The sequence below is a fragment of the Oncorhynchus kisutch genome, linkage group LG8, assembly GCF_002021735.2.
Source record: "Oncorhynchus kisutch isolate 150728-3 linkage group LG8, Okis_V2, whole genome shotgun sequence".
NCBI classification, from domain to species: Eukaryota; Metazoa; Chordata; class Actinopteri; order Salmoniformes; family Salmonidae; genus Oncorhynchus; species Oncorhynchus kisutch.
The window spans coordinates 67,032,479-67,057,679 of NC_034181.2; the positions used below are offsets into that span (position 1 = coordinate 67,032,479).

At 43.0% G+C, this 25,201-nt stretch overlaps 1 protein-coding gene across 1 annotated transcript in view; it reads left to right on the forward strand.

The window, feature by feature from the left end:
• adam10a (ADAM metallopeptidase domain 10a) overlaps positions 1-25,201 on the forward strand; it is an 85,095-nt gene that overhangs the window by 42,998 nt on the left and 16,896 nt on the right. The window contains exons 3-4 of the mRNA XM_031830932.1: positions 7,488-7,606; positions 17,644-17,802. Coding sequence (XP_031686792.1) covers positions 7,488-7,606; positions 17,644-17,802 — 278 coding nt within the window. The remainder of the gene's footprint in view (positions 1-7,487; positions 7,607-17,643; positions 17,803-25,201) is intronic.

Genomic DNA, 25,201 nt, shown 5'->3' on the forward strand with positions numbered 1-25,201 from the left:
CAAAAATACCGATTTCGGCCCTAATTAATCGGCCATTCCGATTAATCGGTCGACCTCTAGTATATACTGTACTCGATACCTTCTACTGCATCTTGCCTATGCCGTTCTGTACCATCACTCATTCATAACTCTATGTACATATTCTTCATCCCTTTACGTGTGTGTGTGTGTATAAGGTAGTTGTTGTGAAATTGTTAGGTTAGATTACTCGTTGGTTATTACTGCATTGTCGGAACTAGAAGCACAAGCATTTCGCTACACTCGCATTAACATCTGCTAACCATGTGTGAGACAAATAAAAAATTGTTTGATTTGATCACTGCGTATAGTTGATTTGATTAAAATATATATATATTCTATATATAGAAAAATACACTTTTTAATTTGTGAAATTTGGTTAAAAGAACAGACTCGGTCGACAGATTTTTTGGGGGCTGGGTACAGCCCTACTAAGCAGGAACTAAGACTGTCTTAGGGTGTGGTTTAGGGGAAGTGGTTATGAGTGGTATGAGTCGAGTGAGTTTCTATGACAAAAACAAACATTCCTGAAATTTGTTTGTTGGCAATATTGTGTGACTCACTGACTGTGAATGTCAACAGATTAGTCTATACATTTTCTTTGACCGGCCAAGTTAGTAGTCACAAGATAAGCTTTTCAGTTTTATATACATGTGGATTCTTTCTTCCTTTACACTTCTATTGTTTTCAGCGTTGTGTGTGTGTGTGTGTGTGTGTGTGTGTGAGTCACGTCGTCCTCTGGGTTAGTGTTGTGTAACCAACCATGTGTCCACTAACACCCCAGCAGCCCGGAGGGGAGTCTTAATCAGAGCGCTGCTCTGAGCAGGGATGCCCACGTCAATTACAGCTGTCATTTGTTACCCAGTGAGAGGGCCTGGGCCTCTCTCTGTTATCAACAAAGCAAATTAGGAGGGCTGTTGTTGTGAAGTGCTGTAGCTGTGATTAACCTGAGATAGCCCTCTGTTCCTTATTAGTTTTGGATGTACTGAGGGGAAATGGTCAGTATTTAAAAAATGTTTTGCCTTGTTCTCAGTGTTTACAAATCCAAAGAGAAATATGACTAGATACATTTTCACTGTCCAATCGTTGCAGTCTCAATGGGTTACTTTTATTGACTAACGATACATGTTGTCAAAATGTGAGATTGTGAGATTTTCTCTGTTCCCCATGTCATTATTGGGAAATACAATGTGTTGCCATTTATTTAACTAGGCAAGTCCGTTAAGGACAAATTCTTATTTACAATGACTGCCTACACTGGCCAAACCCGGACAACGCTGGGCCAATTGTGAGCTGCCCTATGGGACTCCCCAATCACGGACGGTTGTAATTAGGGTTGCAAAGAGTCTGAAACTTTCCGTTAAATTTCCGTACATTTTCCAAAGGAAGTTAAGCCCTGGAATTTTACTTAAATTGCTCATAAAAGTTAGCTTATAACAGTGAAGTTTTTTTTGTTGTGAGATACACAAGGCAAATCTAGGTCTTGTGGCATATTTTGGTTAAACTATCCCCAATTCAATGGAATTGCAACCCTCTGCATGCACAGTGCATTCTTCCATCACATGTACAGCTGATTCTCAAGATCTTGCACACTCATGAGATGCTATTGAGCCCACACTACTACACTGTCTGAGCCCAGGACTACATGTTTTCTGCTAAGTTTTGATTACAATACTGGGTGGGGTGAATATATTTTATATGACATAAACTTCCCTTTTTTTAGGACCCTGTCTTTCAAAGATAATTTGTTAAAATCAAAATTTCACAGATCTTCATTGTAAAGGGTTTAAAACTGTTTTTCATGCTTGTTCAATGAACCATAATTAATCAACATGCACCTGTGGAGCAGTCGTTAAGACACTAACAGCTTACAGACGGTAGGAAATTAAGGTCACAGTAATGAAAACTTAGGACACTAAAGAGGCCTTTTTACTGACTCTGGAAAAACACCAAAAGAAAGATGCCCAGGGTCCCTGCTCATCTGCGTTATGTGCCTTAGGCATGCTGCAAGGAGGCATGAGGACTGAAGATGTGGCCAGTTCAATAAATTGCTATGTCCGTACTGTGACACGCCTAAGACAGCGCTACAGGGAGACAGGATGGACAGCTGATCGTCCTCGCAGTGGCAGACCACGTGCAACAACACCTGCACCGGATCGGTACATCCGAACATCACACCTGCGGGACAGGTACAGGATGGCAGCAACAACTGCCTGAGTTACACCAGGAATGCACAATCCTTCCATCAGTGCTCAGACTTTCTGCAATAGGCTGAGAGAGGCTGGACTGAGGGCTTGTAGGCCTGTTGTAAGGCAGGTCCTCACCAGACATCACCGGCAATAATGTCGCCTATGGGCACAAACCCACCATCGCAAAAAGTGCTCTTCACTGACAAGTCACGGTTTTGTCTCACCAGGGGTGATGGTCAGATTCGTGTTTATTGTCGAAGGAATGAGTGTTACACTGAGGTCTGTACTCTGGAGCGGGATCGATTTGGAGGTGGAGGGTCCGTCATGGTCTGGGGCGGTGTTTCACAGCATCATCGGACTGAGCTTGTTGTCATAGCAGGCAATCTCAACGCTGTGCATTACAGGGAAGACATCCTCCTCCCTCATGTGGTACGCTTCCTGTAGGCTCATCCTGACATGACCCTCCAGCATGACAATGCCACCAGCCATACTGCTCATTTTGTTCGTGATTTCATGCAAGACAGGAATGTCAGTGTGCCCTGGCCAGCGAAGAGCCCAGATCTCAATCCCATTGAGCACGTCTGGGACCTGTTGGATCGGAGGGTGGAGGCTAGGGCCATTCTCTCCCCCCTGAAATGTCTGGGAACTTGCAGGTGCCTTGGTGGAAGAGTGGGGTAACATCTCACAGCAAATCTGGTGCAGTCCATGAGGAGGAGATGGACTGCAGTACTTAATGCAGCTGGTGGCCACACCAGATACTGACTGTTAATTTGCCCCCCCCCCCCTTTTGTTCAGGGACACATTATTCCATTTCTGTTAGTCACAAGTCTGTGGAACTTGTTCAGTTTGTCTTGTTGAATCTCATGTTCAAACAAATATTTACACATGTTAAGTTTGCTGAAAATAAACGTAGTTGACACCGAGAGGATGTTTCTTTTTTTTGCTGAGTTGACATGATTTTTTTAACTAGTAAATAGTAGCATACAGCAAAGTGTGTTTAAATCATTTATAACTTGTTAACAATTTCGGATAGATCGTTTTTGCTACCATGTGGGTTTTAGCTTGCTTGAGCCTGCTAACTGAGGAGTGTTAATTCACCTGTTTCCATACATGTTTCATTTTAAAACATTTATCTTATAAAGGAGTTGTTTTAATCTAACTGCTTAAATATTTATCTGTACATGGAATTGTATTAGGCTTTTTTACTTTTATCATTTTTACTTTAATCATACTTTAATCATTTGGCCAAGTGCGTCAAGTTCCCTCAGCGCTCACAACAAGCAACGTCTGACAAAAATCCCTCTACTTCTATTCAAGGTGAAAAGGATTAATCAGACACCTTATCGATAGCAACAGCTCATGGTCCTCCTGGAATCTTTTTTTTTTTATTCAATGGAGGAACGTAGTCAGAGAAATGCTGATGAATGTCTTGCTCGAGCTGTGTATGCAACTGGTTCACCTCTGATGTTCGCAGGCAATGTGTATTGGAAGAGATTTCTGAATGTTCTTTGCCCAGCATACACCCCTCCAACCAGACATGCTTTATCCACTCATTTGCTGGATGCAAAGTTCAAGTGAAGGTCAAGCAAATCATAAAGAAAGCAGACTGTATTGCAATCATCTCTGATGGGTGGTCGAATGTTTGTGGGCAAGGAATAATTAACATCTCCACCCCTCAACCAGTATTCTACAAGAGCACAGACACAAGGGACCACAGACACACCAGTCTCTACATTGCAGATGAGCTGAAGGCAGTCATCAATGACCTTGGACCACAGAAGGCATTTGCACTGGTGACCGACAATGCTGCTAACATGACGGTTGCTTGGTCTAAAGTGGAGGGCTCCTACCCTCCCATCACACACATTGGCTGTGCTGCTCATGCATTGAATCTGCTCCTCAAGGACATCATGGCACTGAAAACAATGGATACACTCTACAAGAGAGCCAAGGAAATGGTTAGGTATGTGAAGGGTCTTCAAGTTATAGCAGCAATCTAAATTTGGTTGTCATCCAGGCAAATTTTAGGCTTTTTGAGCCATCCTCAACAAGGTTGGAACGTGACAGTGTAGATGATGATGTAAATATATCCAATGTAATAAACATCTACATTTAAATGTATATTAATTTGCATATATTCCCGTTAATTCCCATGGAAAGTTTCCACCTCTGAATATTCCCCAAAGTGTGCAACCCTAGTTGTGATGCAGCCTGGATTTGAACCAGGGTGTCTGTAGTGACGCCTCTAGCACTGAGATGCAGTAACGTCGACCACTTCGCCACCCGGGAGCTCAAATACAATCCTTTTATGCATTCACTTCATTTGTTGAAAGTCAATAGGCTCATCTTCATGGACTCACACAGATGTAACCTACGAGTCTGTTCCATTTCATATCCTATTCACATGGATTAAGAGCCAAGATATTAATATTATGATTCATGACTCATTCTGAATAATGGTTGATGAAACGGAGCAATAATGTCTAAGGCCTTCCCACACTGTATGTGCGATGTGTATTTTTTTTTTTTTTTAAGAAATCAACCTGGCTAGATTTTATGATTGGCTTCAGTTCTGTCGTCACATTCTGTGATTGGCTTGCGAGGCTGTCAGCCTGCAGTGGTGTATTTGATCTGCGCATGTACCAGCACCAGTGAAGTATGCGTGAGTGAAGTATGCGTGAAGTATGCATCTTTGAAATAGTTTTCGCATACGAACTTTATATGTCTGAAGCTTCCCCAATATAACATGGTCGCTGTGAGAGAGTTTATTTTCATTGGGGATTTTGTGCATTTATCAAAATTCCATCATGTAGCTTGATTTTCATGGGTCAACAAGATTAATAGGGAAATCGTTATTCTTGCAAAGCATATAAACGTTTTAAATCAAACTATTATATTAATGTGACTTCACAATAGTTGTGTTTTTGTGTGCATATTGTGTGGCTGACCATAACACCAGCCACACTATACGATAAAGGCTAAATTTCTGCCTCTGCGAGAACTTTGTCAGAGCCTACGACACATACATATGAAAACCAGTAGATAGTGCTGATGACATCATCCACGTATTCCTATGGAAAACTCCTAATGGCACATGAAGCGGGAAGTATTTGAATTTGAAATGCACCAGGGGGCTGAATGGCACCAAAACATTGCTAAGGATCATGTTGAAAGTGGCCATAACAGGCATCATGGTCGACGTAGTCATTTTCATCCTGCTTGAGAGAGTCGACCTTAATGTCTATGGCATGATGGCGCGAGCCTCCTCATAGCCTGCCAGCCCGTGATTGGTCTGTGTCAACATGGGGTCCTGTGTGATGACAACATTTTGTCAGAATGGATTACTATTTAATAAATTTCGATTTGTTTTAAACTTTAACGTAATTTGTATGGGATCGAACTTAATCATAATAAACTAATTTTAGAGCCCAAAACACTCCATACCTGACACTGGGGGGCTGCTATGTCTGCACGTAGTGGTACTTAATCGGCAGACCTAGACCCTGTCACACTGAACGAGCCAAGACGTCCGACAATCATTTGCAACCTAAGAATTTGCTTCAATGCCCTAGCTGGCCCGAGAGGTTTCCTTGCCCCTGTTAGCTCGGAAGGCACCCATCCCACGTTGAGCCTCAGCCGGATCGTCAGGTCTTGTTCGCCCAGCCGGCCCAGGAGTTTTCATGTTTCGTTGGTGACGTCAGGGTTGATTCCGCCACCGATGGAACCGGGGCTTCCACGTCCTAGCTGACTCGAGAGGTTTCCTTGACTCGGTTGGCCCGGCAGGTTTCCATCCCACGTCTTACTCCACCCGATCAACGGGCTTCCACGCCGCAGCGGGATCGACAGGCGTGCTTGTCTCAGCCGGCTCGCCAGGCTCCCACATCCCTGCCGGTTCGTGGGGAGTTTACCCCCAGCCGGCTTGCCCAGCACCCATGTCTCGGCCGGTTTGCCCAGGTGGGACACCGGGTGGCACCCCTAGGGGTGTAATGTTACGCCTACTCCCACTCTTCCCTCCAGGCGCTCGAGGGCGCCAGGCTGCCCTGCGTTACGCACTCCTGCCACCATTATTCACTCACATCTGCCTTCCCTCGTCATGCGTATCAGCGATAGTGGACTCACCCAAACTCACTCAATCACCTGTTTATTACCTCCCCTATACAGTGGGGCAAAAAAGTATTTAGTCAGCCACCAATTGTGCAAGTTCTCCCACTTAAAAAGATGAGAGGCCTGTAATTTTCATCATAGGGTACACTTCAACTAAAAAAAATCCTGAAAATCACATTGTAGGATTTTTTATGAATTTATTTGCAAATGATGGTGGAAAATAAGTATTTGGTCAATAACAAAAGTTTATCTCAATACTTTGTTATATACCCTTTGTTGGCATTGACAGAGGTCAAACGTTTTCTGTAAGTCTTCTGTAAGAACTTGCACAATTGGTGGCTGACTAAATACTTTTTTGCCCCACTATATTTGTCAGTTCCCCAGCTCTGTTCCCGGCTGCTGCATTGATTGTAATTTTTCTGTGTTACCCGTGTGCTGACGCTGTTCCTGTCTCATTCTATGTCCGTTCCCTATTAAATGTTCGACTCCCCATACCTGCTTCTCTCCAGCGTCATCCCTTGACAGTAAAGAGAGGGATTTGCGCAAACAGAAAGAATTCAGAGTGATATGGCTATATCACAACCAGCTGTGATTGAGAGTCCCATAAGGCGGCATACAATTGGCCCTGTGTCGTCCGGGTTTGGCCGGTGTAGGCTGTCATTGTAAATAATAATTTGTTCTGGACTGAGTTGACTAGTTAAATAAATGTTTAAAAAAAATGGAGCAATGATTTACTTGACCTGTGTTCTGATAAGAGACTGGTGTGACTCTCTTGAGCTCCCAGCCCAGGCATCAGAGTCATCATGACTTTATAGGAAATATTATTCCTGAACAATAGATGTGCTGCTGAATGATCTAAAGCATTTGTCCATCCATTAAGATGTTTCTCAAATAACAACCACTTTCTATTGTCTCCCCTGAGAGAAGTTGATGAAGGCCCTATATGTCGGTCTTTATTGTCATTTGCTGTAGGCCTATGTGAAATGAAGTATCTTCCAGCCTAGTCTGTAGTCTTCTGTCAGTGTTGGGAGACAATGTTTTGCCATTTGTTACTTGCCCTAATCCTTCTGTCATTCTGGCTGCATAGATGTTTACTGAACCATGAGCAGGAATGTTGGAGGTTCTAAACGGGGTCTGGATAGTGTAGTAATGCATTTTCATGTTCCTCTCTTGCAGGCATTTCAATCTGCGGATGAAGAGGGACACCAGCCTGTTCTCTCCAGACCTCAAGGTAGAGGTATCAGGAGTGGAGGCGCCCTACGATCCCTCCCACATTTACACTGGAGAAATCTTCGGTAAGTCCAGGAATTATGTCTGAGCGACAAAGTCCTTGTGCACACAGGCACAATTACGATAGTTACCAGGGAAACGCATCCTGCATCCAATTTGCTTTTGCGTTCATGTGTGGGTGTGTGCCAGTGTGTTGTTGTGGGATTGTTAGCATTGGTAGTTTGGAGTTCATTGTAAAAATCCAGCCACCATGAAGCTGTGGTTTTAAACGTTGTTCATGGATATCAGTCTCCTCTCTTTGTCTGTCTGTGTGTGTGTATACGTGTGGAGAATGTGTTAGTCACGTTCCAGTCTTACATCCTCAGGATCCTCCCCATGCCTGCAGCAGTGCTCACATGTAACACAAGGGAAAAACAGGCTAAGGTGTGTCTATCCGGTCATGTGACATGGTGTGTTTGTGTGGAGCTCTCAGATCCCAGCAGGCTCATCTCCACTCGACAGCATCTGGAAATGATGAGGTGATCTCTCTTCTCCTCTGCTGAACAGACTGTAATTCAAATCAGACTCCACTGGAGCACTTCCCATCTCTATCAAATGGAAATCTTGATCAGTTTCCTTTTAGAGAAGCAGCACTGCGTTGTTCCAAGGACGACGATGTTGTAGCCTATTTCTCAGATGTGATTTGTAATGCAATGGAAAGGTTTGTCCAGACCAAAAATCCAGCAAGCTTTTTCTTGTCAATAATAAAGGTGGAATTTAGATTGTCAGAATAACTGTGCATTTACACACTGATGTATTCATTTATTTGCACAATTTCAGAATCAGAAATCTAGACTTTGAACTTCTGTAGTTGTGCTCTGCTGTGAAGGCCATTCCCTTTGTCACCTTTATCTCCAAATCATATTTTTTTTGTATTTTGTTTTTAACCCACTTTCCCCTCCAATTTTCGTGATATTCAATTGGTAGTCAATTGGTAGGTTGTCTTGTCCCATCGCTGCAACTCTCCTACGGAGAGGCGAAGGTCAAGAGCCATGCATCTTCCGAAACACGACCCTGCAAAGTCGCACTGCTTCTTTTTAGAACCTCCCCTTCTCCTGTTTTTCAGACATTACATGTCTACCAAGATCCTATTACAGCGATGTCATAAAAGCCCCACTCATTTGCTGTGCGCTAGCTAGGTTTCCATCCAATTTGAATATTTCATGCAAATATTCAAAAATCTCTGAAAATATGCGCATTTTCCCAACAGTGGTGTGTTTCCACCAAACATACTCGTTGCAGATAAAAATCAGTGAATTTAACTTTTCATGTACCAAATAAAAATCTAAAGTTCATTGTGTTTCCAGTGCATTTTAGATTCTAGCAATCGTTTTGTTGCAAACTGGTGCGTTTAAATAGTAAATGTGCCTACTCTGGTTTCGCAGATAGTCTACAATGCGGGTAGGCTAGTCCACATGAGATGATTAAGATTAAGAGCTAGAATATATATATATATTTTTTGTCAAGTATTGATCATCATGTCACCTGAATAAAACCCTTGATATTTATTGGAAAGGAGCATCAAACTCATCACTGCGGTTTCATCACGCTGTGAAGTTCATCAGAACTTATTTCATTTGTAGCCTAATAAACTGCATGGTTTCCCAAGTCGTAGTGGGAGGACCACACATCATATCATCGCGTGACACCAAGTTTACTTCGATATGATGGTTATTATATCAATATTTGTGCATAAAGGCCACCGCCTTTTCTTGCATAGTTAATTTTACAGACACAAAGATCCCACTTGTCAAACAAACAAATGATTGTAGGCATTTATTAACTTGTATCAAAACTTCCAGTTTCCATCACAGCTGTCGTGATTTTAATTTTTTTAAATAGACATGGTATGCCTTTACTCGCATAAAAACTGTGGATCGAAACGTAGTTACTGATATGTTTAATTGCCAGACTCACTCTGGCTTACTTAGGGAATAATTAGAATAGTCAGATGATGTTCATGTCTACAGAGGCCTTGATGTATGACAGAGAACCTTTTAGGCTTTACAAAATCAAATCTAAAACCTTGCTTTTCCCCCCCATTATTTTTGTAAGTGGACAGTTTCCATATGAGAGATGAAACGCTGCAAGGAACACTTAATATTGTCCTCAAAGACTTAATAGATTTTTCCACATTCCCCAAGCTTGATGAGCTTTTTGGCAGTTGTTAATCTTCAGAGAAATAGTGGTCGGGTAATCATCATGCAATCACGCTTCAGCAAGCAAGGCCTCTTGCCAAAGGCATAATTGCTGCATTAACGAAGTGTTACAAAAATGGAATACTCTAGAATACTGCAATTAGGGATAAAGATTGCACTCAGAGTTGAATTGCAGTAAGTGGCAACATCTTTCTCTCCTCAACCCTTTTCTGTGTAATACAGTGCCTTCTGAAAGTATTCATACACTTTGACACATTCTACGTTTTGTCGTGTTCCAGCCTGAATTAAAAATGGATTAAATATTTTTTCTCCCCCATCTACTACATACAATACCCCATAATGACAAAGTGAAAACATGTTTTTACATTTTTTTGCAAATGTATTAAATGAAATCAACATTTCAATACATGTTATAACCACCTTTTGGCAGTGCTTACAGCTGGGAGTCTTTTAAGAGCTTTTGGATTGTACAATATTTGCACATTATTCTGTTTAAAATTCTTCAGACTCTGTAAAATTGGTTGCTGATCTTTGCGAGACAGCCATTTTCAAGTCTTGCCATAGATCCTCAAGTCACATCTGTGACTAGGCCACTCAGGAACATGCACATTCAATGTAGTGTTGGTAAGAAAACAACCAGTGTATATTTGGTCTTGTGTGAATTTGTCTCCCTGTGTCTATTGGGAAGCAGACTGAACCAGGTTTTCATCTAGGATTTTGCCTGTGCTTAGCTCTATTCCTTTTCTTTTTATCCTAAATAACTCCTTCGTCCTTGCTGATGCATAGCATACCTATAACATGATGCAGCCACCACCATGCTTGAAAATATATAGAGTGGTACTCTGATGTGTTGTGTTGGATATGCCCCAAACATAACGCTTTGTATTCCGGACATGAAGTAAAAAAATTTGCCACATTGTTTGCAGTTTTACTTAATTGCCTTATTGTAAACAGGATACGTGTTTTGGAATATTGGTATTCCATACAGGCTTCCTTCGTTTCACTCTCATTTAGGTTAGTATTGTGGAGTAACTAAAATGTTGACCCATCTTCAGTTTTTGCCCATCACAGCCATTAAACTCACTGTTTTTTAAAGTCATCATTGGCCTCATTGTGAAATGCCTGTGTGGTTTCCTTCCTCTCTGGCAACTGAGTTAGGAAGGATGCCTATATCTTTGTAGTGGCTCGGTGTATTGATACTAGTGATGCACCGATATTACATTTTTGGCCGATATCCGATATTTTCCTTGCAAATATCGATACCGATAACCAATATTTAAAAATGTTACGTCCTTTTAAGCATTCTAGTACAGTTAAATAGTTAACACACACACATGGATGCAGCGGTCTAAGGCACTGCATCTCAGTGCAAGAGGCATCTCTACAGTCAAATCCAGGCTGTATCACATCTGGGCCGTGATTGGGAGTCCCATAGGGTGGCGCACAATTTGGCCCAGCATCATCCGGGTTTGACCGACGTAGGTCATTGTGTATATAAGAATTAGTTCTTAACTGACTTGCCTAGTTAAATTAAGGTTACACACACACACCACACGGACCAAAAAGTTATCATACTTGTCAAGCAGTGAAGTTTCATCTGTCTGTGGCCTCTCTTCCTCAGTGCGCACGGTCACTGTGTCAGTTTCCATCTTGTCCAGATGTGTATGTAACATTTCACGTAAACGCTGTTTCTTGTCTGCATCGAAGTAGGTATCCTTGCACATAGCATCGAGCATGGTGGCGACACAGTAAAGAGAGAATGCCTGTTGAGCAGGCATTCAATGCTATGACAGAGGGTATCACGTCTGATGCAGGCGCAGTTGATGAGCTTATTTCTTGAGTCGGTTGTTCAAATGGAGCTAGCTAGTGTGTTCATGTTTCAAACAACATGTTCTCAAATGGCATCAGCGGTATGACAACCAGCACATTCATGAGCATGAAATGACTTTCCTCAGTAGGAAATCCTCGACGACCCACTGGGTTGTCAAACTCAGCATGCTCATGGGACTGTTATCGCTGGTCCAAATGTCAGTTGTGAAGTTAATAGCAGTGACGCTATTACTGTGTAACTCCGGTAGGGCAACATCTGAAAAATAGTGCACTTGTTAGTAGATGTCGACCGATTATTCGCAATGGCCGATTTAATTAGGGACGATTTCAAGTTTTCATAACAATCGGATATCGGTATTTTTGGAAAACGATTTTATTATTATGATTATTTTTTTTATTTTTTTTATTTTTTTATTATATATATTTTTTTTACAACTTTATTTAACGAGGCAAGTAAGTTAAGAACACATTCTTATTTTCATTGATGGCCTAGGAACGGTGGTGGGTTAACTGCCTTGTTCAGGGGCAGAACGACAGATTTTTACCTTGTCAGCTCGGGGATTCGATCTTGCAACCTTACGGTTAACTAGTCCAACGCTCTAACTACCTGCAGGCAATATTAACCAGGTGAAATTGTGTCATTTCTCTTGCGTTCATTGCACGCAGAATCAGGGTATATGCAACAGTTTGGGCCACCTGGCTCATTGTGAACTAATTTGCCAGAATTTTACGTAATTATGACATAACATTGAGGGTTGTGCAATGTAACGGCAATATTTAGACTTAGGGATGGCTTCTGTTAGATAAAATACGGAACGGTTCCTTATTTCACTGAAAGAATAAATGTTTCGTTTTCAAAATGATAGTTTCCGGATTCGACCATATTAATGACCTACGGTTCGTATTTCTGTGTGTTATTATGTTATAATTAAGTCTATGATTTGATAGAGCAGTCTGACAGAGCGGTGGTAGGCAGCAGCAGGCTCGTAAGCATTCATTCAAACAGCACTTTCATGTGTTTTGCCAGCAGCTCTTCGCAATGCTTTAAGCATTGCGCTGTTTATGACTTCAAGCCTATCAACTCCCGAGATTAGGCTGGTGTAACCGATGTGAAATGGCTAGCTAGTTTGCGCTAATAGCGTTTCAAACGTCACTCTCTCTGAGACTTGGAGTAGTTGTTCCCCTTGCTCTGCATGGGTAATGCTGCTTCGAGGGTGGCTGTTGTCGATGTGTTCCTGGTTCGAGCCCAGGTAGGAGCGAGGAGAGGGACGGAAGCTATACTGTTACACTGGAAATACTAAAGTGCCTATAAGAACATCCAATAGTCAAAGGTTAAAGAAATACAAATGGTATAGAGAGAAATAGTCCTATAATAACTACAACCAAAAACTTCTTACCTGGGAATATTGACTCATGTTAAAAGGAACCACCAGCTTTCATATGTTCTCATGTTCTGAGCAAGGAACTTGAACGTTAGCTTTCTTACATGGCACATATTGCACTTTTACTTTCTTCTTCAACACTTTGTTTTTGCATTATTTAAACAAAATTGAACGTTTAATTAGTTATGAGGCTAAATAGATTTTATTGATGTATTATATTAAGTTAAAATAAGTTCATTCAGTATTGTTGTAATTGTCTTTATTACAAAAACATTTTTTAAATTGGCAGATTTTTTAAAATCGGTATTGGATTTTTTTGCTCCTCCAATAATCGGTATCGGCGTTGAAAAATCATAATCAGTCAACCTCTACTTTGTAGTGTGTACCGGTGCTCGGCCAGTTGGCAAAAGCCAACATCACCCACGACAGAGAACGGTTGATTGTCAAGGTCAATGAATTCCATTATCTTGGTGTTAATGGATTTCGCCTTTGAGTTATCTCACTGAAATGTTCTTACTCTTTCGAATGACTGCTCGACTTGTTGACTGCTCGATCCACACAGCAGACATTGTGGGCTAGGTTAGGAATGCTGTGTTGCATGTGTAACGCTACATTTTACGTGGCGTCATTACGTCATGTACAGTGCCTTGCGAAAGTATTCGGCCCCCTTGAACTTTGCGACCTTTTGCCACATTTCAGGCTTCAAACATAAAGATATAAAACTGTATTTTTTTTTGTGAAGAATCAACAACAAGTGGGACACAATCACGAAGTGGCACGACATTTATTGGATATTTCAAACTTTTTTAACAAATCTAAAACTGAAAAATTGGGCGTGCAAAATTATTCAGTCCCCTTAAGTTAATACTTTGTAGCGCCACCTTTTGCTGCGATTACAGCTGTAAGTCGCTTGGGGTATGTCTCTATCAGTTTTGCACATCGAGAGACTGACATTTTTTCCCATTCCTCCTTGCAAAACAGCTCGAGCTCAGTGAGGTTGGATGGAGAGCATTTGTGAACAGCAGTTTTCAGTTCTTTCCACAGATTCTCGATTGGATTCAGGTCTGGACTTTGACTTGGCCATTCTAACACCTGGATATGTTTATTTTTGAACCATTCCATTGTAGATTTTGCTTTATGTTTTGGATCATTGTCTTGTTGGAAGACAAATCTCCGTCCCAGTCTCAGGTCTTTTGCAGACTCCATCAGGTTCTTTTCCAGAATGGTCCTGTATTTGGCTCCATCCATCTTCCCATCAATTTTAACCATCTTCCCTGTCCCTGCTGAAGAAAAGCAGGCCCAAACCATGATGCTGCCACCACCATGTTTGACAGTGGGGATGGTGTGTTCAGGGTGATGACCAATTTTTAAGTTTTTGATTTGTTAAAAAAGTTTGAAATATCCAATAAATGTCGTTCCACTTCATGATTGTGTCCCACTTGTTGTTGATTCTTCACAAAAAAATACAGTTTTATATCTTTATGTTTGAAGCCTGAAATGTGGTAAAAGGTCGCAAAGTTCAAGGGTGCCGAATACTTTCGCAAGGCACTGTATCTGCGTTATTAGTTTGCACGTCAGCTTTGACATTGGTTTTGCACATCGGCATTAAATTAAACATGTCGATGTTGGCATTTTTAGCTAATATTGACCGATTCCGATATATACACCGATATATCCTGCATCCCTAATTGATACACAATCCAAAGTGTAATTTAATATTTTTTTATTTTTTTTAACCAATCTACTAATCGGTGCCCTTCTTTGCGAGGCATTGGAAAACCTCCCTGGTCTATGTGGATGAATCTGTGTTTGAAATTCACTGCTTGATTGAGGGACCTTACAGATAGTTGTGTGTGTGTGTGTGTGGGGGGGGGGGGGGGGGGGGGGTACAGTGATGAAGGAGTCGTTCAAAAATCACGTTAAACACTTATTGGTTCATGCAACTTAGTATGTGACTTGTTAAGCAAATGTTTACTCCTGAACTTATTTAGGCTTGCCATAACAAAGTGGGTGAATACTTATTGACACTTCAGCTTTTCATTTTTAATTCATTAACAAACCTTTCTAAAAACATTTACAAAATTCCACTTTTACATTGAGGTATTGTGTGTGTAGGCCAGTGACCCAAAATATAAATTGAATCAAACATAAATTCAGGCTGTAACACAACCAAATGAGGGAAAAGTCCAGGGGTGTGAATACTTTCTGAAGGCGCTGTTCATCTCTGGCATTGTGTGTTGTTAAATTCAGTTGCTCATCAGTTGGCCTCTGCCTGATATTCGAAGAGCCGTGAACTGGCAATAAATCGGTAATCTCCCCAGTCCCATTCTCCCTTGAGTCTCTTTCTCCTCCACCTGTAGCTAATAGCTGTCTGTACTGGGAATAGAACCCATCTGCTAGTGAAGTACTGTGAGCTAGAAGAGAGCCAGAGACCAGACCTCTCCGTTATGTGTGATCAGATGGGCCTATACATTCATTTTCTCATTTGCCCCTCATGAAGACCAGCAGACTCCACTCTCCTTACTTTACATTAGCCCACTTAGCACTTTGGGGACCAGGCATTTTCATGAACTAAATTAGGTGGTTACCTTGGTCCCAGTCTACTGGAATTCCCATAATTGGAGTGAACCTGCTTGTATCTGGACTGCAGTAGGGTTTCTGATTAGGTTCAGGGGTAAAGAATATTCAATTTCCACTGTCTATACGGCCACATTAACCCAGCTCTCATTAGTGTAGCGTGTTCTTTTCTCTACTTCTCTGACATAAGTCTTGTCAGTTGCCCTTGGGACGCACCGTATTCTCCTGACTTAAACTGAGAATTATTAGTGCTCCCTTTGCTGAGGCTGTGAGGGTTTCCGTGTCTGAGTTCTGAGCTCTCCTTGGCACAATAATCAGACTTGATCCATATGTGCGCAGAGGATTGGTCTAAACCCCGACGGCACTGGCCTTTCATGCCCAGATAAAGGGCTTCCTCTCTGGGAAAATGCGCTGTGCCTTCTGGAGATCAGAAGGGGGAATCTGTCCCTGAAATGATATCAAAACCATAGGGCCCTCATTAATGTTACCAAGTGCTGCCCAGTATAAGACAACAGATTCAATTGGTCCTCACTCTGATCTCCAAGCTGTAAGTGGTGAAAGTATTATTCATGTATTATGAAGGAAATGGGGCAGCAGAAGTCATCTAAAGTGACAGTTATTACTGTCAATGAATGGTCTCAGGATAGCTCAACATTCCTTTCCCTAGTATTTTGTTTAGATGTAGGTAATCTCACTTTCATTATCAAAACTGCTACCAATACCAGTTAGTGTCCCAGTGTTTTCTGACGAACTGCATTGCTAGGGCCTGGAAAACCCAGAGAGGACTCTGGGCCCTTGGAACACACAGACAGAGATTTAGTGAGAAAGAGCTGGATGCTCCGTGGGACAGCTATGTGTTCTGCTGTTCTCGTTATCTCCAGCAGGAGAGCAGAGCATGTGGGCCAACTTGGCCTCTTTCCTCTGGAAACACAAACCTAACTGGGGAGAGAGGCAGGCTGGCTGGCTGGCTGGCTGGCTGGCTGGCTGGCTGGCTGGCTGGCTGGCTGGCTGGCAGGCTGGCTGTCTGGCTGTGTTTCTCTGTCTACGCTAAACTGCAATGGTCCCTCAGGATAGCTATGAGAAACATTTTCACAACAATACAGAACTGAAGAGCGCAGCAGATTTAAATGAAGTTGGGCTTCCCTATCCTGAGGAAAGCAAGTCTTATTCTCTCCCTGATTTAGTTATCTTCTCACATTGAGTTGCCAGTCATCTATGTCCTTTTCAGTTATAGCCCTCCAGAGTCTGCTGTTTTTATAACACAGGTTAATTGGGAGTGGGAGTTTTTCTTCCAACCTGCATAGCTGCTGATGGAAAAGGTTTTAAGGTGCTTTCTCTTGACAAACACTGAATTAAATACCATTCCTTTTCGTCAGCCTGACTTTCTCTGTCAGGTTCAAAGGTGGATGATGTTTAATAGACTGCTATGCCCTGACAGCATTTTGTTTTATTCCCACTTCTTTCTCACTGGTTCCTTGATTCTTCAAGCATTAGTTTTTTATTTATTTATTTCATTTATTTATTTTTATTTCACCTTTATTTAACCAGGTAGGCAAGTTGAGAACAAGTTCTCATTTACAATTGCGACCTGGCCAAGATAAAGCAAAGCAGTTCGACACATACAATGACACAGAGTTACACATGGAGTAAAACAAACATACATTCAATAATACAGTATAAACAAGTCTATATACGATGTGAGCAAATTGTGCCTTTTGCGTAAGAAACTATTCTTTGATATCCCCTGACACTAACCAGAGTCCAAGCTCTTATTACTAAAGTCATTATTTGTCTGATTTGAAGGTGAGATGAGAGAAGCAGAGATGAGTCTTTATGATCCAGACAGACAGGGATATGCTGCGTCCCACCCTGACTCTGTCCAAGACGGTGTTCCCCCCAGGAACGGCTCACTGTCTACCATCTGCTCAATGTCTAGAGCTGTGCGTGTGTGTGTGTCTGCATTATGTTCTGTTAGTTTGTGTCAGCTTAAATTGGTCCATACGTTTTGTGTGTTCCTCTCACATGTTGAGCGTTGACTTTCTTCCTACCCCAAACAGAATAGAGTTGAGTTGACCACCCTTCTTCAGCCACCTGACCTCAGTCTTTCTCCTCCAGGTGAGAAGGGCACTCTGACCCACGGCTCGGTGGTGGACGGCAGGTTTGAAGGCTTCATCCAGACCCACCAGGGCATGTACTACGTGGAGCCTTCGGAGAGGTACCTCAGAGACAAGGACGTGCCCTACCACTCAGTCATCTACCACGAGGGGGACATCAGTGAGTATACTTGATTCACTGCTCTCCTCTGTCACCCTGCAGTCCTGCTGAAGTAATGGTGCCAACATCACAGCACTAAAATGAGTTATGGCTGTTGTTAATGTAATAGGTATATTTTATAGACTTAAAGGACATGTTCTTAAATGCTTTTGCTATATTGATTCAGACGATGTTGCCTTTACAGTATGACTCTGGGTGTGTGTAAGTGTTGATTTGTTTTTTAAAGATCTAGCTTTAGAAATTAGGGGTTCATTATCCTATTCAGCAGTGGGAATACAATTTCGTTCCAAATAACACATATATTTTGTGCAGGAAAAGATGGTTATTATTGGATACACAGTGGATGGCTTATTAACTCCACAGTATTCTGTCAGTGTTATTCGCTTTGAAAAGCAATTTTTTCCATCATGAGCATGAAATGGATTGAATTGGCTGTAGCAACTCTAAATAGCAGTACCATGGCTGTGCTCTTTTTTAATTACAGTTGTCAGCCATTGACAGCAGTTACTAATCCATGCTGGCTCGTCTGTCCCAGCTTTTCTCTCTCCACCTCTGCTACACACACACACATCCCTCCCTATCAGAGAAAACAGTAGGCGTCACACTGTGACAGGACAAGGACTTTAGATAGACAGTGACACCGAAAGGCAATTCTCTGCTGTAGGTGTTTCTTGTAAGCAGAAATATGGACGATGATGGATGGATGAATGTGTGCCTAAATGAACTGAAGGGTGGGGGGTGGGACAGGACAGGTTTCTCTAGGCTTGGAGGTAAGGTCTTAAAGGCTGTGGAGTGCATACTGAGCAGAGTGGAGGTATACTGTTCAAATACAATGCAGAGCTGTCAGAGGAGAGGTCTATCCAAGGGGAGTTTACATTGGGCATTTAACAATACATAAGGTCAAGGTCATGTCAGATGAGCTGTGGAATGGGCCAGAGGAAGGGGAGCTGAGGAAGGTTGCACTGGGACACTGCGGCAAGACACACACACAGGGTTAGGCTGAGCCCTGATGATTGATTGATGTGAAGTCAGGATCAGAGCCAGTGGCAGGGAGTGAATCATCTTCCTTAGCATCCAGGCCACCAATTATAAGTCGATCTGAGGTGTGGGCTAAGCTCCAGAGACCACTGACCCCACTCATCCCAATACAGGCCGGAGAGCAACCCTCTCAGGCAGGGAGAAAGCAGGGTGGAGGCCCACCCTGTGTTACTTGGCCCTCTCTTCCTTGGGTGGGTCTGATTCACAGCCAGCCTGCCTACTGACACACAGGCACCACCAGCCCAGCATGAGCCTGCAATCAGAGAACATTTCTCTTACGCTTCTTCTCCACAATGTAGGCTTACTCACTCTTTCTCCTTTCCCTCTATTTGTTCCCGCTCTCCCATTCTTTGTAATTTTCTGTCTGTATGAGGTGTCAAGAAAGCTCTCACCCTCTATTCCTCCTCCCGCCCCTTTCTCTTTCTGTGTCTGTTTATCTGAGGGTGTGAACAGAGCCGTTCTGTTCCTCATCCCTTTCTCTGTTCCTCAGTGTCATATCCAATGACAGGCTGTCATCAGAACCCCTCAATAGTACTGCAGGGCTTGGCGACTGCCACAGTACCGGATTTGAGGTAGTTATGCCCTACCCATTATTTGTGCTCTTCACATTTATCTTCGTTCCTTAGCAGATCGTATTGCCTGAGACATTACATGAAGGGCCCCATTTCATATTTTTTCCTTCACTAATCTATGAAGCGAATGCCGCTGCCCCAAACAGATAATTTCTGTCAAGTCATGCTGCCGTGTGAAGTCCGGTCATAGCACTGATGGCAGCTTTCTTGTAAAGACACTCTTATCTCCTTTGTGCCAACACTATGGGTTAACATGCTCCACACTCCTTGCTGTACATCATATTTATATTTGCATAGCCTGTGATGTTATCAGCAGTACATTAACACATACAGTGGGGCAAAAAATTATTTAGTCAGCCACCAATTGTGCAAGTTCTCCCACTTAAAAAGATGAGAGGCCTGTAATTTTCATCATAGGTGGGAGAAAAAAATCCAGAAAATCACATTGTAGGATTTTTTTTATGAATTTATTTGCAACTTATGGTGGAAAATAAGTATTTGGTTACCTACAAACAAGCAAGATTTCTGGCTCTCACAGACCTGTAACTTCTTTGTTGAGAGGCTCCTCTGTCCTCCACTCATTACCTGTATTAATGGCACCTGTTTGAACTTGTTATCAGTATAAAAGACACCTGTCCACAACCTCAAACAGTCACACTCCAAACTCCACTATGGCCAAGACCAAAGAGCTGTCAAAGGACACCAGAAACAAAATTGTAGACCTGCACCAGGCTGGGAAGACTGAATCTGCAATAGGTAAGCAGCTTGGTTTGAAGAAATCAACTGTGGGAGCAATTATTAGGAAATGGAAGACATACAAGACCACTGATAATCTCCCTCGATCTGGGGCTCCACGCAAGATCTCACCCCGTTGGGGTCAAAATGATCACAAGAACCGTGAGCAAAAATCCCAGAACCACACGGGGGACCTAGTGAATGACCTGCAGAGAGCTGGGACCAAAGTAACAAAGCCTACCATCAGTAACACACTACGCCGCCAGGAACTCAAATCCTGCTGTGCCAGACGTGTCCCCCTGCTTAAGCCAGTATATGTCCAGGCCCGTCTGAAGTTTGCTAGAGATCATTTGGATGATCCAGAAGAAGATTGGGAGAATGTCATATGGTCAGATGAAACCAAAATAGAACTTTTTGGAACTCAACTCGTCGTGTTTGGAGGACAAAGAATGCTGAGTTGCATCCAAAGAACACCATACCTACTGTGAAGCATGGGGGTGGAAACATCATGCTTTGGGGCTGTTTTTCTGCAAAGGGACCAGTACGACTGATCCATGTAAAGGAAATAATGAATGGGGCCATGTATCGTGATATTTTGAGTGAAAACCTCCTTCCATCAGCAAGGGCATTGAAGATGAAACGTGGCTGGGTCTTTCCGCATGACAATGATCCCAAACACACCACCCGGGCAACGAAGGAGTGGCTTCGTAAGAAGCATTTCAAGGTCCTGGAGTGGCCTAGCCAGTCTCCAGATCTCAACCCCATAGAAAATCTTTGGAGGGAGTTGAAAGTCCGTGTTGACCAGCAACAGCCCCAAAACATCACTGCTCTAGAGAAGATCTGCATGGAGGAATGGGCCAAAATACCAGCAACAGTGTGTGAAGACTTACAGAAAACATTTGACCTCTGTCATTGCCAACAAAGGGTACATAACAAAGTATTGAGAAACTTTTGTTATTGACCAAATACTTATTTTCCACCATAATTTGCAAATAAATTCATAAAAAAATCCTACAATGTGATTTTCTGGATTTTCTTCTCATTTTGTCTGTCATAGTTAAGTGTACCTATGATGAAAATTACAGGCCTCATCTTTTTAAGTGGGAGAACTTGCACAATTGGTGGCTGACTTAATTCTTTTTTTGCCCCACTGTAGTTGAGTAATTTATTCATTTAACTTTGGCTATATTCCTATAACCCAATGAAGTATCAAATCCTTATTGATACAAGGGGACTGAGTAAAGACAATCTTCCATTAGACCTGTTTGAGATCTTCATTCCATTTACGTTTTTGTCATTTAGCAGATGCTCTTATCCAGAGCGACCTACAGGAGCAAGTAGGGTTAAGTGCCCTTGAGCAAGGCAGTCATCAGATGTTTCACCTTGTTAGGTCGGGGATTTGAACCAGCGACCTTTCGGTAACTGGCCAAATCTCTAACCGCTAGGCTACCTGCCGCCGCATTCCGTTCAGTGTAACATTCAGGTTTCAGCAGTTGTTTTAGTCAAACTGCTGTTCCTAGGAATGTGTCTTTATCAACCCATTAATGAGTCTCTCCTCACAGATATCCAGTCTGCACTTGAATGGTTTTCAGACATCAAAGACGCACTTCAAACAGGTTCATTTTGTGGCGGAGGCTTTTTTTTTTCCTTGAAGAAACTGTAGCACCTAATTTTAGAATTCTCTTTCCTGTTGAAGTCTGTGTTGGTGAGAGAGAGGAAGGACACATGGTGGAGGGATGGAATAAAGAATGAAAAGGCGTGAATGACTCGGACTCCCATTTCCCCCGGCTTTTACAACTTTGTCTTCGCTTCTCGTTCGCAAAGGATTTTTGAATAGCATCTGAATGAGCGGGCATTCACTACAGGGACAATGACAGCTTTCTGTCTGGAAAAAGAGAACACATTGTCAGGGCAGAATGTTTTGTTGTTCGGTCAATCCAGTCGGTCCAGTACAGAGCCATTCTCCTCAACTGACAACGGGGGGGACAGGTTGACCCTGAGCCCACTTTCTCCCTCTCCAACCCGTTGACCAGACTGCCCACGAGTGGCGCTTTGTGGTGACTCATATGAGCAGAATGCAAATGAAGTACAGCCAGGCTTTTGAGGAACACCATCCTGACCCTGCAGCACTTATCCTAACTTAGATTTTTTTTCAACGGCTATAAATAAAATATAAGTGCCAAAATAATTCCTCTGGCACTTTTCTGCCATCGGAGTGTGAATTGAAATGCCAAATTTGTCTGAGGAGTGGAGGTTAGGAAGGTTGAGGGAGTGTGAAACACTGGCTGAGTGTAGTGTTAACTTGTAGGTCGCAGAGCTGAGTGTGGTTTTGTCAGGACTGAGTTTGTGTTCTTTGGGACTGAGTGTGTTTTCCTCGAGTTTTGAGGTGCATTCGTCTGCACTGTGTTCTCATTACGGAGACTGTGTTTGTGTTTCTGGGAGCTGAGTGTGTGTGTGTTCCTTGGGTTCCTTGGGGAGAGAGCGTGTGTTCCTGTGCGCTGCTGTGCGATAAAAGGTGACGACGGCGTCGCTGGCAGAGTAATTTCTGTTCCTGCCATGCAGGCTGGTGACTGACGAGATCATTTGGGAGGCTTTAAAAAATATTATTATTTGTATTTTTTTCTCCCCAATTTCGTGATATTCAATATGGAGTTATGATCTTGTCTCATCGCTGCAACTCCCCAACGGGTTCGGGAGAGGCGACGGTCGAGTCATACGTCTTCCGAAACATGACCCGCCATGGCGCGCTGCTTCTTAACACTCGCTCGCTTAACCTGGAAGCCAGCTGCACCAATGTGTCGGAGGAAACAACGTTCAACTGAAGTCAGCTAGAGTCGCTAGAGTGTGATGAGCCAAGGAAAGCCCCTCGGCCAAACCCTCCCCTAACCTGGACGACACTGGGCCAATTGTGTGCCGCCCACGGCCGGCTGGCTGGCTGTGACACAGCCTGAGATCGAACCCCAGGCTGAAGGGATGCCTCAACACTGATGCAGTGCCGTGGACTGCTGCGCCACTCTGGAGGCCATTTGGAGTCAATTTATATGCCAGTATGTTGTGATGGATGTATTAGTACTGATTGCTGTAGACTAAATGAGACACATGCATGTACTGTAATTACATGATCCTAGTTGTAGGATTGATTGTTTGCTGGTGTGTGTTTTTGCTGTGATTAGGGGGGCTTTCGCTATTGACTAGAGCTGTGCCATTGACTGTGCGTTGAGTACATTAGGGAAAAGATGCAGTGGAGAGAGGAGACCTCTATTGAAGCGTGCAGTCAGCGTTATTGACTCCATTTCACTGCATGTTACTATCTGGGGACGACTGGGGGAGTGAATAATCTCTCTGCTTGGAACTGATCACAGAGCAGTCTGACCTGACCTTGTTTTATTATCAGCACAGTGTACAGTAACGGCCTGATTGATTGATGGCATATGCATTCAGTTATTCTGTGTATTCAGGGTTGTTGTATTGCGGTGTATAGGTTAAAACTTTCAAAGTGCTGAGTGTGGGATTGTGCTGGCCTGTTTTTTTGAAGTCCTGTCTCAGGTATCTGAAGCAGAGTAGGGAGGGCATGTTGCCCAGGGGAGGGGGAGATGGCTCTGTTATCCCAGAGTCCTCATTAGTGACACACACACACCGCCTCTTCCTCCTCACCCTGCTTGCTCTGTTATGCAGCCCGCTTAGACAGAAACAGAGCTGTCAGGCCTGGTTGACACTGCACCATTCCCCAGTCCCAGAGAGCCCCGGCTGAGGCCGCTGAGTTCACCTCGCTCTGCCCAAACCCAAAACAGCATATCCATATGTTACTCTGCCTACCTCTCCCGCATAATAAGGGTCAGAAGTTTTCCATGGTCACGTAGCCTAACCAGGACAAAAGTAGCTGCCTGCCTCCCAGTATGTCCTCCATACCTGTTCCCAACCCTGCGTCTTCGTCCTGGAACAAATGGCTTTGTTCTGTAGAGACTGACATCAGACAGAGATGGCAGAATTAGTTTGCTGTGAATAGATAAAGCCAACTAGAGAAGAAGTAGAAAGCCCTGTGTTATCCTGTTGACTAAACACACAGCCGTAATTGGAGTTCGTTAGCATTCACGCCTGCTGTGAAGGTAAAGAGTGTATATTACAAAAACCCATTATAAGAGTTTTCAGATTTCCACAGGCAATTATGGCTCTCTGCTAAGAGTTCTGTGTCACTATGGTTTACTCGTTTTCATTAGTGTTTCATTGTGCAGTTCTGTGTTCTGCATAGTGATCGCTGAGCTCATTCTACAGGGGAGCTCTGTACTATGGTGAGACTGCTTGTTTATTGGCTCATTTAGGAACAGGAGGATGATGACAGGGAGGGTGCTCTCCAACTTGATTGCTGGCTGCTCTTCAATGGGTGACATCAGACCAGAGTCAATAGATTTGAATTGGATGCGTTAATCAAAATGATGTTCCGTTTTATGAGAAAATTGGATCTGTGCACCTGCTTTAGGCAGATGCCCGTGAAAAAACGTTGTTCTTGATGATCACCATTTTAGCTGGGTTGTAAAGTACTCAGCTCTGTGTCTGATTTGACTGATTTGGTCCTATGGGGAATGCTCCAGCAGCCAGCCAGTACACAGAGGGACACCGCACCACATGTTGTTTTGGGCAATGGCATTATTTGTCAGCAGAGGGCACGGACACGGTCACTGCTTAGATGTAGGTTTAAATCTGGACTCTGTGGTATCTCAGACCGTTCTTTGACATTGATTTGTGTTAGTAATTGTGAAGGTGTATTGCTGAATACTGGACTTTTCTGAATACTGTAGTTGCATGTAGTAGTGTTGCTCCTTATTGAGTCTGGTGTTTTTCCGAGCCTCTGGCAGAGGAAGGTAGAGGAAAGTCGAGCAGTGAGTGAGTCAGTGACATGTAATTTTAGAGGAAGACTGCTTTGTTATTCTCCAGCCTGGAGAAGGAGACACCAGCGGTGAACAGAGGCTTATTCTTTCAGTTGGCGTAGACGGTCTGTGTGTTATGCCTTGTTACACACACACACAGAGAGATATTAACTACAGCTTCTTTCTGTC